The following is a 19,945-nucleotide window of genomic DNA, read 5'->3' as shown; positions in this document are numbered from 1 at the left end:
GTAAAAATAGGTACCTATTAAAATAGATAGGTACCCATTTTAAAATACCTACAAATAAATCCATGTCAACGAGTTGTCCCATCATTATTAAGGAATTTGTATGAAAATAGAATACCACGTTACCCTGGGATGACAACGAGGAAAATGTCAATACTAGCTATAAAACTACTACCGCCACTACTATTAATACCATCACGCCATTCGCTGAAGGGGAGGCAGAGAGGATGGAATGTTACTCATTGGTGTTACGCATACACTCCTACCTACCTCTACTCGTACGTCCATACATCTATTCACACACACCCTTCGACTATGTGGAGACATTTTTTTAAAAATCTATTGATATTTAAATAATAATAAATAATAATAAAACCCTTATCCGCACCCCAATGGTGCATAGGGCACTGCGTCATATAAACGCAGTGTTATCTTGATGGTTTACACATGAAGGAAAGGTGATCAGCCCTCCGCTTCAGGTACCCAGTCCAGGGTAATATTGAATAAATATGACAGTGAAAAATTCACTTATATTTATTTTACCCCCCTTGGGAATCGAACCCGGGACCTCCAGAACGGTAGCCGAGCGTGCTGACCATTACACTACGGAGGCGGATATTTAAATTGGAAATATATTTTAATAGCCGATTTGTAAAATATTATGATTTTATATTATTCATTATATGTATGTATATATTTCATACACGCGTCACCATTATTGGTGCCAACGTTATCCATCAAAACTACTCAACTGGAAATAAATTTAAACAATGACTCACTGAAATTTTTTAGATATAATTAATGAGCAGAAAAAGTAAATCAAAATCTATAAAACATGATGATAATATCTTGAGAAACTATAAATTTTTTGCAGTTGTCCATAATCAAAATGTTCCGACAGATCTCAGAAAAATATTTCAACCCTTTATTATGCACATGTGTATTATGGTATGTCCATATATTTAATACAGAATCCGAGAAATTGATTATTTCGTAAAACAAGCAAGAAGATTTATTGAGGCTATGCCACAAATACCATTCAGCATGATGTCTTTTTGTAATACTAAATCTGAATATAAGAGAGCCAGACAAAAGAGAAACCTCTTCATTTTCATTTTACCTCTCTGTAAATGAAAGCATGGATGTAAGAGAGAAGTTCTCTTATATCCAGATTTGAGTATAATCTTCTTCAAACCCTTATCCGCACCGTAATGGTGCATAGGGCACTGCATCATATAAACGCAGTGTTATCTTGATTGTTGTTAACACATGAAAGAAAGGTGATCAGCCCCCTGCTTTAGGTAACAGTCCAGGGTAATATTGAATAAATATTAGAGTGAAAAAATCACAAAATCTGACCCCCCCTGGGAATCAAACCCGGGACCTCCAGAACGGTAGTCGACCGTGCTTAGTGTAATAACACTACGGAGGCAGACTAAATAGATAATAATAATGTTAGTCAATAAGGCATTTTTTCGGAGATTTAAGTAGCAAATAATTTAATAAATTTGGTTTAACACATTGCTCACTCCTTTTAAGAACGTCATAAATCAAAAATTGTCAATTTTCAGTTGTACGTGTTTTCGGAATGCTCAGAAAATGTACTATGTCCCAGCAAAAGAGGCATATTTTTAACTTAATATTTACCCGTTACAGGGCAGAAAATGTTGTTTTTGCATTTTGAAGAAAAGGTATTGTTTAATAATTTTTTTAAATATTTTAAATATTTCTCAAATGGAGGAAAACCCTTCAGGTTTTACCTAAAAAGATCTGGTGCACAGTAAAAAGTTCAATAAGTGGCTTGATATTTATTTTTAATACATTGTGTTATATTTTTAAACTTTTAAAACGATCTCCTGAAAAATCAAGTTTTTTGATTTATGACCTCTTGAAAGGAGTGAGCGACATGTGCTTATTTTATATGTAGGTATGTAAAACTTTTATAAATATAGAGTATTCGTGTTTGTCATTGTTAAAAAGTAAATAATATGTGTAGGAACATATTATAACATTAAATGATATTACAAATATAACTATGATTGAATATCAAAATTTTATTTGACAAACAAGTCAATTAAATTTATTATGTATAAGTGGATATTTCCATGATAATAATCTACAAATTCAACTCATTTACTTTAGAAATAATTTAAATTTCTGTAAAAAATTTTGACTTTACAGAAAACCACGGTATGTGGGATTTGTTTTTAATAAAGAAAAAAGTAACTTGTCTTTGATTAAAACCCTTATAGTAAGTTATTTATTATATTTTTTAAATAAGGATATTTTAAAATGTTTCCAAAAACATGTATGTTTTTTACTTTTAAATCAATCATACATATAATATTAACACATTTCAAATGGGTGTTTTTTATGCCTGCGGACCGCTGGCGACGGGATTTGATAGTTGTGTACATATAATTTTGACATGAATAAAGAGATTGGTATATAATATTCAAATAAAACATTAAATAATTCCTTCTTTTCTGACTTTGAAATGAGGCCGGTGCAGATGGTAAAAATACCCTTTCCGTCCGAACAGGTAGAAACATTTCCCATCCTCAGTGTGTCAATATTTAAATCTAAAATATTCAAGTCCAACAGCATAGACCTAAACCTATGCAATTAATTGGTCCAGATGTCTGGACAGCTGCCATCATATCATACATCATAACACTCCACACATTTGTATGTGTGGAGTGTTATGATATATTAAATCATGATGATGGCTGTGAGACTGGCTTTTTGGTGATCAGATATTGACTGTGTTATTCCACAAGTTCATTGTTGTTATCCACCTCTAGTCCTACAGTATTGGCCATAGACACAATTTTCACAAAGACACCTTTCTACGTCACTCATTTTGTGAAATTTTGCTCATAAAGGGATCATTTTTTCACAATCTGTTTTGTTCGTTAAATAAATTGCTTGTGAGAGAGATTCCACTGTATTTTGACTTCCTAGGAATCGAGCCAGAGACTTCATGCACAGCAACCAAATGCTAATGAGTAAACTACAAATGTGGATAAATTGGTTATACTTTTATGACATGTAACATACAGTATTATGCTGGTTACACAGACAGATGAATTGTCAATGTAACCTTGGGAACCTAATACACAATAATTATTATCATCATAGTAATAACTCATGGTGTGATTTATTGTATATAAATGGAGAGATACCCATTGACTAATCATAAAAGGTGTTGGATTTCATTGGAGCATATCAGTCTTACTTGATATTCAACAAGTAACAATGATGTCCATTACTTTCGTTGTTGTGTCGGCGTTGCTGGTAAGTTATCAATGAGAGAAAATTTTTTAAAATGTACTGTAAATTTCCACAGTATTCCTGAGAATTAAACCTTTAGCCGAAGGTTTGATTCTCAGGTAGATTGTATATTTATTAATTGTATATTTAATACAAGTGTTTTTATCCCCCAATATTTATTAAATCATCCTGGTACCTGAAGCACAAAACTGATCACCTTGTCTTCATATGATTAACAGAGAAAATAACACAGCATTGATACAATCCAGTGCCCTATGCACCATTAAGGGCGGATAAGGGTGTTATGCAACCGTGCTAGAGGCCCAAATTTTTATCGGGGTCAAAATAAATGTAAAAGTGTGTGTTTCCCCTCTTTTATTTACTTAATGTTGGCTTTTAATCACAGCGCAGAATGATCACTTTCAAATCATCTAATTATCAATCAAGTTATTATTGTCCAAATCTGATGCGGTCCCCTATGCACCATCGGGTGTGGATTAGGGTCGGAAGAAGAAGAATAATAATGAACATTTGAACAATATCTTATTTTTGGTTACAGATTTCAGCAGCAAACTCTCAGGACTGCAGTGGAAGGCCTCCTAGAGCTGTAAGTACTTAAAGGGACTTTTTTTAAAGTTATGTACATATTTATATTTTTTTATTACTCTCTTTAATCTTGCAGGTAAATAAAATAATAGTAATAAAAATGTTTTTAATTAAAGTTTTACTTAATAAATATTGTGTTATTTACTTAGTAAAACTTAAATTAAAAATGGATAGATTTTACTACAAAGTAACTGCCAAATTAATTAATGAAATAAAAATGTTTCTATATAGCGTCCATCAGATTGCTGTCCCAACTCCTGCCCCAAGATTATGACTCCAGCTGCAGTTGCAGCATGCGGACTACCAGCAGAGTTGGCCAATGGACCTCCTTCAGGACCACCCTCAGGACCCCCTCCCCCCGGAATGGGACCACCAACAGTAAGACATGATTTCAATAAATTTTGCTTTTTTGAATCATTAATTCACGCCAATTTAATCACTAATAAAATACTAAACTGAGCTAAACTAAACCTCACTTGTGCCATTAATGATCTCATGAATATCCATAACCACAAATGGTCTCCAAAAATAAGTGTACTCCTGGTTTTATCAATTAGTTTAATGGTAGCTAGTTGGAAGTCCAGCGATATCGAAAATTTAGAGTGTAAATTCATAATTAATATTGAAATTTATTCCTAGACAGACACCATTTTATTATTGTCGAAAGATTTCTTACTTAGATTCAGCTAACTACAGAATAGCCACAGAACCTCAGAAGTGGCGAATATTTAAAAATATTTTACTTGAAATTGTAATTTACCAGAACAAGCAGAAAAATTCACTTTTTGCAATTTAATCTGTTATTGAACATGAACAGATTTTTTGGCTCGCCGATTAAAATGATTTATTGGTAAGCGAACTAGTTGCTAATTATTTTCGAGTATGTAATCAGTACTTAGCAACTAATTGCCAATTATGGTCAGCTAAGCCAACTAGTGCTGATTGGTTGGTACATTTCTAATTTTTTATGCATTTTTTAAAGGAGAAAAGGAAGGAAAAAACCAAGAGTAAATTGAAGGTAGTGAGGATTAGCCAAAAAAGGTGTTATTCTTGACTTTCTGTGTATTATCACTGGTAGAAGGAAAACTTATTTTTGTAGTACAAAACTTGTGTTTAGTTTTTTGATTTATTATAAGAATTCGGTTGCAATATATTGTGTCCATCAAAATGAATCCCAGTCACACTCTCTATTATAGTACGGTCTATGATAATTTATTTATGTTTTTTATTTACAGTGTGAAGCAACCCAGTGTCTTCTCAAGCAGAGTAACCTCCTCACTGCAGATAACAAGATTAACAAAGCGGCTTTCCGCACTTTTGCTGAGGCGCAGTACACTGGAGATTGGAAACCGGCTCTTGATAAGGCCATCCAAGCATGCGATTCTAACCCTGGCTCTGATGATTGCGAACCAAGGGGCTACATTCACTGCATTAAGAAGAATATTTTCTTGGTAAGTACCTACTAGCCTTTTATTTTAGAATTTGTTGCATAATATTAATCACCTTACCTAGAGATCAAGTTACTTCGTTGCAACACTGCTTCGATACAATTCGATGCGCTATGCACCATCTTGGTGCAGATAGAGGTTAAAGAAAGAAGTTCTGGCTAGTTTGATTTTATATAAAATTATAATAATTCCTATTTAATTACTTTTTTACTCAAAAAAAATTGCCATAACCCTTTTTGATGACTGGTGAGTTTGAATGAAGATTTTATTTGGAAAAAGTCATGAAATACCAGTATTTTCCAGTTTCTATGATTTTTTATGTTTTTATTGAATGAGCTAAGAAAACTACTAAGACAAACTACTAAGAAACTACTTTTAAACTACTATAAACTACTATTAAACTCCTAAGATACACAAAGGTTTATCATTTAGTATTTCTAGCCCATTACTCTATTATAATGTATTACTACGGCTGTTACAACGGTAAAATCAGTTAGAGGATTTTTTTCAAGAGGGTGCCCGTACCAAGTCCAGGCAAATCCGCAAAGGCTCATTTGTTTTTTTACCTATATGTGGTTAAAAATAACACCTGTCCCCTAGGGAAGGGAAGCTTAAATCCACTTTTATATGATGTATTTCTACTGTTTATAATTTTGATTTTAGAACTGCCCGGCGTCCGTAGCGCTTACAACTCAAGAATGCACAGATGCGAAGGCCTTCATGGAGAAGTGCCCAAACCCTCCACCAATGGGATAAACTTATATGTGAACTTATTGGTCACGTTTTTTGTCACAAATTGTTAAATAAATGAAAAATTCAGTGTTTTGCATCATTACCAGTTTGTTTTACTTTTCATTTACACTAAACTCTTATTACCAAAACAATATTTTAGGCTGTTTATAATGAATATTTTTTCTAACCAAATATGGGGTAGTGCCAGTCTGCCTCCATAGTATAATGGTCAGCACACTCGGCTACCGTTCTGAAGGTCTCGGGTTAGATTCCCATGGGCGAGGGTCAAATAAATATAAGTGATTTTTTTCACTCTAATATTTATTCAATATTACCCTGGACTGGTACCTTAAGCGGAGGGCTGATCACATTTCCTTCATGTGTTAACAATCAAGATAACACTGCGTTTATATGATGCAGTGCCCTATGCACCATTGGGTGCGGATAAGGGTTTGAAGAAGAAGAAGAAGCCATTTACGGGCTACTTTTTAATGAAACACCCATAATCAAACATGGAATATTAATTCTTAGCTATGAGTTATTTACCAGGTAAAAGTAAGTTATTTGTCGAGTTTTTATTTTGACAAAAAGTGAAATGACATTTTAAAAAACAAATGACATTGTTTAACACAATTTATTAAATTTTGTTACATTAGGGGACACTGATAAATCATCACTAGCTGCAAAGAGGTGCCGCACCACAAAGTTTTAGAACCAGTGGTCAAAAGCAAGCAACACAAAATGATAAAATCTTACAGTTTTAATGTTTTGTATTTGCATTTTTAATACAATAAAATAATCGACACCCGATATGTGGAATTTTATTGAGAACCTCGTATTAGGGATTATTTGATCTGTTGAAAAAGAAATATAAGCAAAATAGTGTTAACAGCAAGAAAATTTATAGTAGAAAATATAAAATACTCATTATTTGGAATTATTTAAAAAAAACTTTTACCCTTGTACTTAGATTATCAAATTGATATACATAATTATAGATAGTTAAAGGAGTATTTGCCTTCAAAAAGTATGCATCTAGAGTGCACTCAATTTTAAAGTGTCTTAGTATACATACAATACATATTTAAAAAAATAAACTTCATTATATTGCAGCTTCAATCAACTAATATAATTTGTAATACTGACAACACCAAAGCTAAATGTTAATAACCCAAAAGTTTTCAAAATAAGGCATTGTTCAGACATATGTGTTTAGTTTGCCATAGTTTGGTTTGTATTTGATTTCTTACAATGTGATTCACAATGTCGGGAACATACATGTTGTCACCTATAATATGACTAAAATACAGCACAAAGAATAAGAATTATCACTGTATTTTTTTTCCAATAAGTGATGGTCAATATTTAACACGTTGAACACTATACATTTACCATGTAATGTAAATACAGTGAAACCTCCATCTATCGTTTCTCGAATAATCGTTTTCCCGGATGTGTCGTTTATTTCTTCTATCCCGACTTAATTTCATACTAAACTAAACCGCATCAATCGTTTCTCTATCACCATTTACTGCATTCATCGTTCGAATTAAGCTGCATACTTGATACATTTTGTCTGTTTTTTTACATTCTTTTCAATTTTGTTACATTCAACGGCAACGTATGGGATAGAAACTATCGAAAGCTTGCAACCGATAGCAGGAAAGGTCGATATTGATGAAAAGGAGCCGCTGCCTGTACCTGCATTTCCAGAAGCGTGCACACTCTTTGAAATAAAACTTTCTACAACGCACATTCAATAACCGATGCTGAAAAAAATACTATTTGCAAAGCCGAAAATATACTATTGACTTACGAAAATAAAATAGTTAAAAAACAAAAGTATTTTTAAAAATTCTATTAATAAATACATTTGCATCTGAAACATGTATTCTTATTAGAATTTCAGCCTACGAATGGTTATGCAGATTGGGAGGACTTTATCTTTACTCGGTCGTATCTATTTGCGTATTGACCTCTTAATCCCGCATTCATTGTTTTCCCGCATTCATAGTTTATTTTAATAGGTCCCTTTAAAAACGATAGATAGAGGTTTCACTGTATATGCATTTTTTATTTATTGATTTGGCGTTTAATTTGTAGAACTCCATTTTGATTTATGTATTAATTTAAATCAAACACAGATTTTTTGAGTCTACTAAGTTGTATTTTATTAACAAAAACACATAAAAAATTTGTATTGTGACAATTGTTTAGCCTTGTTAATAAAATACTTAGTAGACTCAAAAAATCTGTGTTTGATTTAAAATTAATACATAAATTAAATATATGCACTTTATGTGTGGCCCCCTGGACAAATTACCGAAGTTGCCTAGATTTTTCTCTGAAAACTAATACATACTTTGCATTTTACAGTAGAGGTCCCAAGGATTGTTTTTTTTTTTAATTTAGCAGTCAATGTGTTAAGAATCCAAGAAAGTGATGGTGCTTGGAACTAGAATCTTCTTTGGCACCAGGCACTTATTCTCTATGTAAAATATTGTCTACAAAATAAATTTGTGAAAAAAAGTGAAAAGAAAAACATATTTTTGCATTTATTTTATTCATATTTAAAATTATCATTTTCAAACTGAATAAAAAAAATATTCAAGAAAATATACACTTACATAAAATTCAATATACATTCATAAATAATTTCACAAATTAACGATTCTGTAAAAATGTGAAAATAATTCAGTTACATAAAAGCCATTAAATTATACGAAAAAAGCTGAGATAAAATAAAACTATACTAACCGCATATAAGGAAATTTTACAAGGGATGCGATCAAACTTTTGAAAGTTACTTTTGAAAAGTTCATAATGTTTAAATAATATTTAGCAGTATAAGGAACACAATAATGAGTAAAAATGAAATAGACTTGTATGCGATTTAGGAGTTCTGCATCCAGATGTCAAAATATTGATTGAAATACATACTTTTATAATAATATATATACTTTTATAAATAAGTACATAAGATTTTTCTGACGGTTGAAAAAAAATACAATTGTGTACTGAGATTTTTCTTCTTTATTGTACATGCATACGTGAAGCAAAAATTATTATATCAATATTGCCCTTAAAATTTATACTTACAAAGCGTTTAAGGCAAAACCAACTTAACAACGCTGAAAATAAGGCATTTTTATTTAGTTTTATTTTATTTTATAAAGCAAGTAATAACCCTTAACACTCTTCAATTCCTAATAAATTTTTTATCTAGCACTAATTCAATTGTATTACAAAATATTTTTTAAAAAAGGACATATTACATTAGTTTTGTATTGATGAATTGTAGTGTATTTTTAAAAAATTAGAAATTGAGAAATATAATCTCGAGCCACACTCAACATAGTAGTGTTAAGGGTTAAAGGTATAAGTACCAAACTTTTGGTGTAATTTAACCTACTGTTTAGTAAACACAATTTTTTCCATTGAAAGCGTAAAAAGAGCAAGATTTTTTTATTATGCGCAAATTTAGCATTGCAACCTTTAAATTAAAAAATAATTCAAATTTCACCATATTACCAAGGAATATATATTCCACAAGTGCTACTATCGATGACAAATAGAAAAAAAATTATGACAATAAGGTAGGATTCCCTCTTAAAAAAGAGGATTTTAAAATATACACCAAATTGTATATATATTTTTAAAAAAATAATAACACGCAAAAGTTCTATTTCTGCTTGTCTGCAGGTAGGATAGTCAGGATAGGGAAGGTAAATGTGAAAAATACATCCCATACACCGAGACCAATTGAAAAAATCTTTCTTGAATTAATTTTGCAATTGGCGGGAATCGAACCCGCGACGCCAGTTTCGCAGTCGAGCGTCTACCCAACTACCTTTTTTTAAAGGAAAAGACCATTGTTAAAGTGAATGTCAAGGCCTGGAAAGTTTTAAGAATAGTGGATATTAACGCATTTGTCATCTGAAGAATTATTATCATCTGGCACTGATACATGGAATCCAAATCTCACTGTCATACTATACTCTCTATCCTTTCATTTTATAAATCAAAATATTTATAAAGCAAATACATACCATGAACGTCAATATTTTGGGATTTGGGATTGGGTGTTTTGTATATTTGAATATAATTCTCAATATTGCTTTCATATTATGTAACACATTTCGGACGGGTGTTTTTTATGCCTGCGGACTGCTGGAGACTGGATTTGATAATTGTGTACATATAGTTTAGACCTTAACAAAGAGATTGGTACATAATATTCATACAAAAACATTGGATAATTTCTTATTTTCTGGCTTTGAAATGAGGCCGGCGCAGAAGGTAAAAATACCCTTCCCGTCCTTAAGCATCAATCGATCGATTACCTTTCCTGTCCTGAGTGTGTTACGGACCATCATAATGTAATTTTTTTTTTTGATATTTTGTTTAGCATAAAATGACCGAATGATGTATTTATAAAATGGTTGACTCGTTGATGAAAGTAGTTGTAAAATTTAGATTTATTATTCGTAACCTTTTTTTAGAACATCATCCCCACAAATATTTTTTTTACACAATTTTTTTCTGAGACTTAAAAATGTCGTTAAACATAAAGAGTTATTAATCCATCATCTATTACGAGGTTTCCCAAGCGATATTCCGCGGAATAACAGGGTTACATGGAAAGGTTATTTATGGTTTAATATGTTGCAATGGCTAAAAGAAATTTAAACAAACTTTACCACACATTTACAAAATTGTCTATCTGTTCATCCATTCTCCTTTATTTTTTATGCTGTCAAGAAGAGTATAATGTATTATAATTATAATGATTACTCAAGTTAAAAAAAGTGTTTCACAATGGGAAAGGTTTGGGAAATCCTATTCTATCATACACATTTATCACTAACCACTTTACATATTTACTCTAGCTCCTTCAAATGTTAATATTAATATTGCTTTTTAATACATTTTTAGAATGTAGTTACCAAAATTCGTCAGTATCCCAACAAACAATTTGCTCACTCCTTTCAACAACGTCATATATAAAAAAAACTTGATTTTTCATGAGATCGTTTTTAAAGTTTAAAAATATAATGAAAATAAATATCAAGCCACTTATTGAACTTTTTACTGTACAATAAATCTTTTTAGGTAAAACCTGAATGATTTTTCTCCGTTTGAAAAATTAAACAATACCTTTTCTCCAAAATGCAAAAGACAACACTTTCTGCCTTGTAGCGGGTAAATATCAAGTTAAAAATATGCCTGGTACATTTTCTGGGCATTCCGAAAACATGCACAACTGAAAATTGTAAATTTTTTATATATGACGCTGTTGAAAGGAGTGAGCGAATTGTTTAAATGAATGATGTATTCATTTCAACCTCATTTTTTTAATGTATATTTCAAGTGCTTAAAAAATGTATATTAAGGCCAACACATTCAAATCATATTAAAATCCAGATATCTTGTTAGATATTTATGATTTAGTCACATAAGTCAGGGAAATTTTTAATATGTATACAATAAAAATACTGAAAAATAAATTATGACACGTTTTATAAAAAAAAATATAGGTTTGTAGTTTTATGCTTAGCATTATTCTTTGAAAGCAGAGTTCATATAACATGAAATACATGAAATGAGAAAATTTTACAAAATTGCAGTGTATATCTTTCTTACTAATCATTTTACTACTTAATGCTAAAAACACCACGACATTAAGCAATTTTTGTATACTCTAACGATGCGAATGATACTTTAAATATCATACAGTTTACTGTAGAATTCTGAAATCACTTAAACGCAAAAACTTTACCATTTCGAATATCGAAAAGCAATAAATAAAAACCAAAAGATCAAAATAAATCAAAAATATTTCATAATCGAATGAATCTTTAAAAAAAATGTCTAATATGTAATAGAGAAAAATTCAAATATAAAATACTTCAAATAATGTTAAATTACACTATTAAAAATATTGTTGACAATAATTATCATTGTAAATTTGAAAAAAAAACACAAGCAATTTGAAATCATTATTCAATTTATACATAGGGTTATAATTTGTATAAATACATTTACTTTACATGAATATCCTGTATTATAATTGATCAATGTAAGTGACTCCTGAAGTCAACAATATTTACTCGCTATCATTTCTGTGAACTTATCACTGTTACAGATCATAAGCTTATTATTAATCATAATTTGAGAAAAGCATTTCGTTTCGTTTAAACTAGTGCTCCGCAAAGTGTGTGCCGCGGCACACTGGTGTACCGTGGTGATTCATTGGTGTGCCGCGGAAAAAATCTAGTTTTGTGGTGATAACGTACCTACAAATATCTGAAAGCTACGCGAGCAAGGCGCCTTGTTGCGCGAAGTGCGTGCGAATTGGGATTTTCGACTCCGACTACTATTAAATAAAAAAAAGAAACGCCTGAGGATGATTGCCATACCAATGTGCCCTACGTAAAGTGCTCTAACTACATTTTTGTCAATTTTGAGATATTTGGTGTACGTTATCAACTGACCGTTATCTACAAATATAAACAAAGAAAAAAATATAATACGCCTAGTTTCCAGGCGTATAAGACGCTATCTACATGGAATTATGAAATGAACTGAACTCCTAAAATGCTAACTACCTTATTTTGACAAAGCGTAAAGTTTTAAAACGATTTAATACATTATTTTATCACGTTTTTGAATGAATAATACTAGTTTAGAATTTCAGATAAAACCGTTGATTAATAAAACTGAATACTTTGAAAAAATCTTCTAAACTCTTTCCTGTAAAGTAACAGATTTGCAGATAGAGTACTTTACGTAGGGGCCGTCGATATGTTATATATGTTTTCTAATTATATTAATTTTAATAATATATCAATTTTCAATAAACTTTGAATTTGTCTTTGGTGTACCTCTAAAATTTCTTGATTTGGCAGGTGTACCTTGAACAGAAAAAGTTTGCGGAACACTGGTTTAAACAATATTTATACAGATTTCTGTTGTTACAAATAAGCCACAAGTACTTTCTTTAAAAAGAAATCAAGGCAGGACATGGACTCTCAATTCAATCTAACTCCGTCAAAGTACAATTCATCAATAATATTGTGCTTTACGCATGAAGTAATAATTCCATAATAACAAAATATTATTACATGAAAATAACTGTTAGATTGGAAAATATTTTCACTTGAATGCAGAACTATCCTAATCGCATATAAAGTAATTTTTACAGGAGAAGCATTTAAACTTTTAAAAGTGAGTTCACTCAACCATTTTTTCTTCAAACCCTTATCCGCGCTCCAATGATGCATAGGACACTGCACCATATAAACGCAGCATTAATTTGATTGTTAACATATGAAGAAAAGGTGAGCAATCCTCCGCTTCAGGTACCAGTCCGGGGTAATATTGAATAAATATTAGAGTGAAAAAATCATTTATAATTATTTGACCCCCCCCCCTGGGATTTGAACCCGCGACCTCCAGAACGGTAGCCGAGAGTTCCATTACACTACGGAGGCGGACTAAAAATATTTGCAATAATTTAGTAGTGATATTTTACTTAAAATATTTAGATTCTTGGTGTTTGAATAACTATTTATTTGAGTTAAGAATATTTTGCATGACAAAATCAGATGCATAAATAACACAATACATTAATAAAAATTAAATTGACTTGTATGCTACTCAGGATATTTCTGCATTCAGGTGATGATATTCATGTTGTTTAGTTAGCTGGAGATGCATCACAAGAATGCCCCGAATCCAAATGTTCTCTGAATACTCTCCCAGTAATATCTTTCCCAGTTTTGTTTGGTTGTTTCTACATCGGACGCAGGAACTCCAACTTGCTTGACGGACACCAGAGTGTGGTCAGACTGAAAAAATAATTAAAATATATAATAACATTACTTCTGACTAGAAAAAAAAGATAATATGGGCGGTCCATGGAAGCCAAACAGGCAGTTCACAATGGAGTGATAGTGCTGATATTGATGTACAGATGCAAAACATGATTATTGGTAAAAGCATAGTGAACGCCATTGAAATGCAACCTCCAACACTAATTTATGAAAAATCAATGTGACAGTTTTTTTTTAACATTCAACAACATAAAAGGTTCTTTTGAGGTGGTTTGGACATGTGGAACGGATGGATGAAGAGAGAGTTACAAAGAGAGTATATTTGGGAAATAAGATTGGGAGAACAGACTGAGGACGGCCAAGATAGACTTGACCTAACCAAATTAATCAGAACCTAAAATCTGGCAGCGCCAAAAATATACTTGGATTTTGTCTATAATATATTAAAAAGAGTCAATTTACATTATTTTTAAAAAAATACCTGTTGTTCATGGCATATATTTCTGAATTGTGGGTGTTTTGCCAAAAAAAAAGTATACTTGACTAGATGTATGGATGTAGACGAAGCTAGGAGTGTATATCAGCTCTGCATGGAAATGGTGTGATAGTAGTAGTAGCATGTTTCTTAACACATTGTTTACGGGAAACGGTTAAAAGTGTATTTTTCATACTGTTGGTAGAGAGCGGGAGACACTTATAAGCGCTCTATTTGCTTACTTTTAGTAGAGCGCAAGAGATGCCAAAAAACATTTTACAGATCAGAATTGGGTTTGCAGTTACTTATGATTAATACACTGAGAGCGTTTGTCCACTATACGGGATTTCACTGTCCGGCAGTCCGGTTTTGAAAAATGAAAATGACTACGACAGTTTGGCGTGATCTAATTTACGCGAAACGTGTTCACGCACCGATCCGAAGAAATATGGACAAAAGCACAAGCCAATCCAAGCCAATCATCGTTTTAAAACGCTAACTGACGTGCTGGACGGTAAAATTCCGTGTAATTCCGGGTAGTGGACAAGCGCCCTGAGGGTCAGGCGGAAGACTGAGTTTTTACTCAGGGTCGGGGTTGATGAAAAAGTGTATAACAATAATAATAAAGATTTGGAAAAATAATAACATAAAAGCAAAACGTTTATTATTTTTTTTACTACCTGTTGATCGATGGAAATAGTGACTTCAGAATGATGAGACTCGGGCCATTGCTTATAGCGCCACAACTGAACTATTTTCTTTCCAGGAATGAGTTCAGTAAACTCTCCAGTAATATTCCCTCCGAACAGCACAAATTTCCCTCCCTTTTCTGCCTCCATTTTCACGGGCCCCTTGGTGAACGCCATCACCATCTCTACTCTGGTCAAGACGTCGTAGAACTCTTGCGCTCTGCACTGGAACTGCTTGGACAACCTGATTGTCGCGACATTAAGTTTGATTCCCGTAGTGCAGTTGGAATTGGACACAACAGGCGCCATATCTATTTTCTTGTTGAATCCGCTGGTGATACTGGAAACGTTGTCCGGTTTGACGGTAGCGTCGTCTTTTTTGGGAAGGATCATTCCCTTAGAAAACTCCACTCTGAGTGATGAAATATAAAGTTCCAGTTGAGCCCGAATCTTGTCACGACCAACATTATGTATATATTCCTTTATTCGGTAAGATTCATCGGTATCTTCTTTGACGGTGACCGTTATCTGTAAACAAATTCAAAATATTAAAATTGTTAATAGCTCAACACGTTGACTGCCACAACCGCTTCTTCATCAAGACTGATTAATACTAAAACACTATCTACTAAACAATTGTTTAGTAGATAGTATTTTAGTATTAGTGTTTTGGTTTAGTTTAGTGTTTGTCCGCCTCCGTAGTGTAATGGTCAGCGCGCTTGGCTTCCGTTCTGGAGGTCCCGGGTTCGAATCCCAAGGGGGGTAAAATAAATATAAGTGATTTTTTCACTGTCATATTTATTCAATATTACCCTGGACTGGTACCTGAAGCGGAGGGCTGATCACCTTTCCTTCATGTGTAAACGATCAAGATAACACTGCGTTTATATGACGCAGTGCCCTATGCACCATTGGGGTGCGGATAAGGGTTTTATTTTATTATTATTAGTGTTTTAGTATTAATCAGTCTTGATAAAGAGGCGGTTAGCTTCGAAACCGGTAGACATTATAATTAAGTTATAATAAAATATTTATAGTGATTTTAAAACAAAGTTACATTTTAATTATGAGTATTGTGTGCTAGAAAAAAAAATTATCGACCTTATTTTATATTTCTGTGCACAAAAATTGTCAAAAAAGTTATAATAGAATAATCTAGAGCGGCATTTTTGCAAGAAACCTTCCAACATAAAAAAATTTTCTAACCCAGACCCAATGGTGCATAATAATACATCATATAGAAGCGGTCGGAGGAAAGGTGATCGGCCCTGCGCTTCAGGAACCAGTCTGGGTAATATTAAATAAATGCTAGAGTGACAAATCACTTATATTTATTTTAACTGCCTGTAAATTGAACCCGGGTCTTCCAGCGCGGTAGCTAAACGTGCTGACCAAAACACTACAGAGGCAGATAAAAAACACTCAATTATATTTAAAGAAGGATTTTACATAGGCAGGTCTTATTTTCTTTGACATATCGCTCACTCCTTTCAAGAACGTCATAAATCAAAAAACTTGAATTTTCAAGAGAACGTTTTTAAAGTTTAAAAATATAATACAATGTATTAAAAATGAATACCAAGCCACTTATTGAACTTTTTACCGTGCAACAGATGTTTTTAGGTAAAACCTGAATGTTTTTTCTCCATTTGAAAAATATTTAGTTTATTTAAAAAATAATTAAACAATACATTTTTTTCAAAATGCAAAAACAACACTTTCTGCCCTGTAGCGGGTAAATATTAAGTTAAAAATATGCTGTTTTTGCTGGGATATAGTACATTTTTTAGGCATTCCGAAAATATGCACAATTGAAAATTGTCGATTTTTGATTTATGACGTTCTTGAAAGGAGTGAGCGATATTAAGACTATACTTCATCATGACCTTAACGTTGAGAAACGATAATTTATAGGAATAATGCTTTTTCGGGTAAGAAAATGTGTCTTGTTAAAAATTATTTTAAAAAAAAACAAACAAACAAATATTAACTATATTCTCAATATTATTTATATTTAAAGCATTTACTTTGTGGTTTGTCATTTTTACTTTTATTTGTTTTTAAAAAAATGTTAGTAATATTTGTATATAATCACTCACGGTGAGTAACTTTATACTAATATACACACTATTTTTAGGTACTAACATTTTTGTAAAAAAATATAAAAATTAATATTAACTATTTATATTTGGTGTTGTTTGGACTAACTTCATCTGTTTAGTAATGATATTAAACAAAAAATAATGCATTAAATATTCTAATTAAAAATCATATTGCGATTTCATTTATCATTGATAAAATATAGTTATTGTAAGTTTATTATTATTTTTAAACAGTAACAAATTTTAAAACAGATTTAAAAAAAAATGTCTAATGATAGAAAGTGTATGAGTTAAATGTATTAACAATTCATACCTCTACATCTTCAACTCCATTTTCTTCCGAGAGATTGGGAATCTTTATATTGCCCTTAATTAATTCTCCACTAGCACCAGCTAACCTCCCTTCCCAATTTAGAGTTATATCCCATTCATAAAAGAAAATTAACTTTCCTTTTCTGTTGTTAGCGGAAGCTTCTCCAGTTATTTTATCTATTTCTGTGATTTTGCAATATATTTCATTCTTAGAAAGATCAAAGCCGACTAAAAGTTCCTTGATTCTATCTTTTGACCAGGGGCCAGCGTTCTTTTCAGTCCAATGCCAATTATTAACATTCGTAGCGTCAGGCCGCTCTTCCACAATCCAGCGCGGATCGCCTTCACCCCACTTTGCCATCTTATATTGACAAATCTGAAACATTCAAAAGTTTTCATATAAGATTCCGAAATTTAAAAAGAAATACCACAAGGATGATATTTAAACACGCTGAAAACACCACTAGATATTTGTGCAAATAATAAATTAAAAAACATTAGTTAGCCAAAAAGCAAGAGAGATATCAATTCGCTTTGTTTATAAATTGGTTTTTGAATATTTGCAAACGAGAACACGAGAAAATGACAAACCTCGATTCCACAGACTAACTATTTTATATAAAGACCGCCAACTACCTCGATTTTTTATGGCTGGAAGTGATATTCGCCAGCGGCCGGAGGTGACGTAAACGGCTAGAAGTACTAAGCTCCCGGCTGGGCGTGACTTCGCCGCGGCTGAATGTCAAATCCACCCGCCGAAATATTTATCATTCATTTTTCAGGTTAAATGGTATTTATATTGAAATTTGTTGTAAAACATATTTTCAAAATTATAATATTAATATTACAAAGAAGATATTTCACTATCTAAATTTATTTATTTCAGTGTAAACAAAAATAGAAAGGTCACGGCTAAAACGCGACATTTATAAAAAGAGTTCAGGCGATTAATAATGGTTACTCAACTCAGCCTTACAATGGTAAATGGTAATGGTAATGGTGGTTTTGAAATTATTATCTCAAACTATGTATAAATATAAGGCTTTTCAACAAAAACAAAAACGATAGAATTTTCAAATTACTATATTATATTTAAAATTCTAGAAAATACAATATTTTAAAAGGGCGGAAGGAGTGCCCACCACTTTCTGAAGTTATGTTTCTTAACGGGGGTGCCAGCGCCCCTTTGTGGGCGTTTTGGAAGTCTGGCTAGGCGTTTTTAAATTTTTTGCATTTGGGGGGTGCTGCAGATGTTCAAGGGAGCGTTGTGTTAAGTAAAAAAAACTACACTTTCATACGCAAAATTTAACTTTAACTTTGACATAATACTCAATATTATGAAGTTCTTCATAGACGGATTTCTATTTTTCTATCGATAATTGTCTATAACCATAGTCTGTCCATATTTATTTGAAATATTTGAACAACTTGTTGGTATCTCGTATTTTTCGTTCCCGTTTTGGTGTTTTTGTTAGTGTATTAGTGTGTCTCGTCATTTTCTGGTCGTTTTTTGAACAATCTGACGTTTACGAGTCGACCCCCCCTGCTCGATTCGAGATGTGACAGAAACCAAAGACACAGAGAAACTCGCGGAACACGCAAGAAATTGACAGAAGAACTTCTTCCGTTTTCTAGAAAATATTTCCAGAGATTTCTAGAAAAAAACAATGCATCCAACATAATACGTCAAATGTTGAAATAATGACTAGGTAGGTACTCTCGCAAGCGAAAGCAAACCGTTTTGCAAAGCAACTTTTTAAAAATTTTATTCGAAATCTGTTTTATCGTTTTTCTACATACATTTTTAAATCAAACTTAACTACCCATTTCTATCTAATCTACCCATTTTAAGAATATTTTTTCAAACTTTGTATAACTAGTAATGTTGTTTGCAAGTTTCTTGTACGATAATAGCTAATATGTAATAATATTTATGCTTTGACGCTTTTTCAAAATGAGTACTAATTTTTTTTTTGGAAGAGTATGATTTTTATTAAAATATATTAAAAGTTGTATTGAAAGTCTGAAATGATCCAAAATAGGATTGAACGCCTGACAACTTCAATACACATCGTGCGCACTATGACAGCGCGCCGCGCAGGCTTGCCAACTTGACGACTAACGCATTTGTTAGTTTTAAGAATAAAAGATGTGGCCAGGTATTCACGCAGGCGGTTTATGTAGTATTAGAGTAAAAACATTTTTATAAACTCAACTTTTTTTTATAAAATACAACATGACGTCCAATTTGTCTTGTAATTCGTCCAATTTGATTTCTTAAACGTACAATTAATTTGGTTTTTAAAATGTCATATTTGAACGTCATAACGTCTTATATGAGGCACTTGGTGAGGTAATTGGTGCTTATTTGGAAACCGTTAAAATAAAAAATTAGTTCAAAGATATTAAATATTAATTAAAAGTTCATTTAAGTATTTCTTTTTCATTAAGAGATTTAATTATGAATTTGAATGTA

The 19,945-nt window shown here is 31.9% G+C and overlaps 2 protein-coding genes across 4 annotated transcripts; one reads left to right on the top strand and one right to left on the bottom strand.

The window, feature by feature from the left end:
- Window positions 1–145: 145 nt before the first annotated feature.
- LOC148300732 (general odorant-binding protein 68-like) lies at window positions 146–6,159 on the top strand. Of its 2 annotated transcripts, none has more exons than XM_088274376.1 (5): window positions 146–275; window positions 3,830–3,877; window positions 4,108–4,254; window positions 5,112–5,327; window positions 5,988–6,159. In XM_088274376.1, the coding sequence occupies exons 1-5, from the start codon at window positions 225–227 to the stop codon at window positions 6,078–6,080; spliced, it is 555 nt and encodes a 184-aa protein (XP_088130502.1). In that variant the 5' UTR covers window positions 146–224; the 3' UTR covers window positions 6,081–6,159. The 2 variants fall into 2 exon arrangements, with proteins under 2 accessions (XP_088130502.1, XP_088130503.1); XM_088274377.1 differs by lacking the exon at window positions 146–275 and adding an exon at window positions 3,196–3,294.
- A 7,448-nt stretch (window positions 6,160–13,607) lies between these two features.
- Window positions 13,608–19,125, bottom strand: LOC148300731 (activator of 90 kDa heat shock protein ATPase homolog 1). Of its 2 annotated transcripts, XM_088274375.1 has the most exons (4): window positions 19,017–19,125; window positions 17,471–17,845; window positions 15,047–15,583; window positions 13,608–13,906 (listed from the first exon to the last, which is right to left on the bottom strand). In XM_088274375.1, the coding sequence occupies exons 2-4, from the start codon at window positions 17,828–17,830 to the stop codon at window positions 13,775–13,777; spliced, it is 1,029 nt and encodes a 342-aa protein (XP_088130501.1). In that variant the 5' UTR covers window positions 17,831–17,845; window positions 19,017–19,125; the 3' UTR covers window positions 13,608–13,774. The 2 variants fall into 2 exon arrangements, with proteins under 2 accessions (XP_088130501.1, XP_088130500.1); XM_088274374.1 differs by lacking the exon at window positions 19,017–19,125 and having other exon boundaries at window positions 17,471–17,867.
- Window positions 19,126–19,945: the final 820 nt, after the last annotated feature.

The sequence above is a fragment of the Brachycentrus maculatus genome, unplaced genomic scaffold (genome assembly GCF_059751285.1).
Source record: "Brachycentrus maculatus isolate JH-2025_06_01 unplaced genomic scaffold, ASM5975128v1 h1tg000660l, whole genome shotgun sequence".
Classification (NCBI taxonomy): domain Eukaryota; kingdom Metazoa; phylum Arthropoda; class Insecta; order Trichoptera; family Brachycentridae; genus Brachycentrus; species Brachycentrus maculatus.
This window is presented reverse-complemented; position numbering and strand designations above follow the sequence as displayed.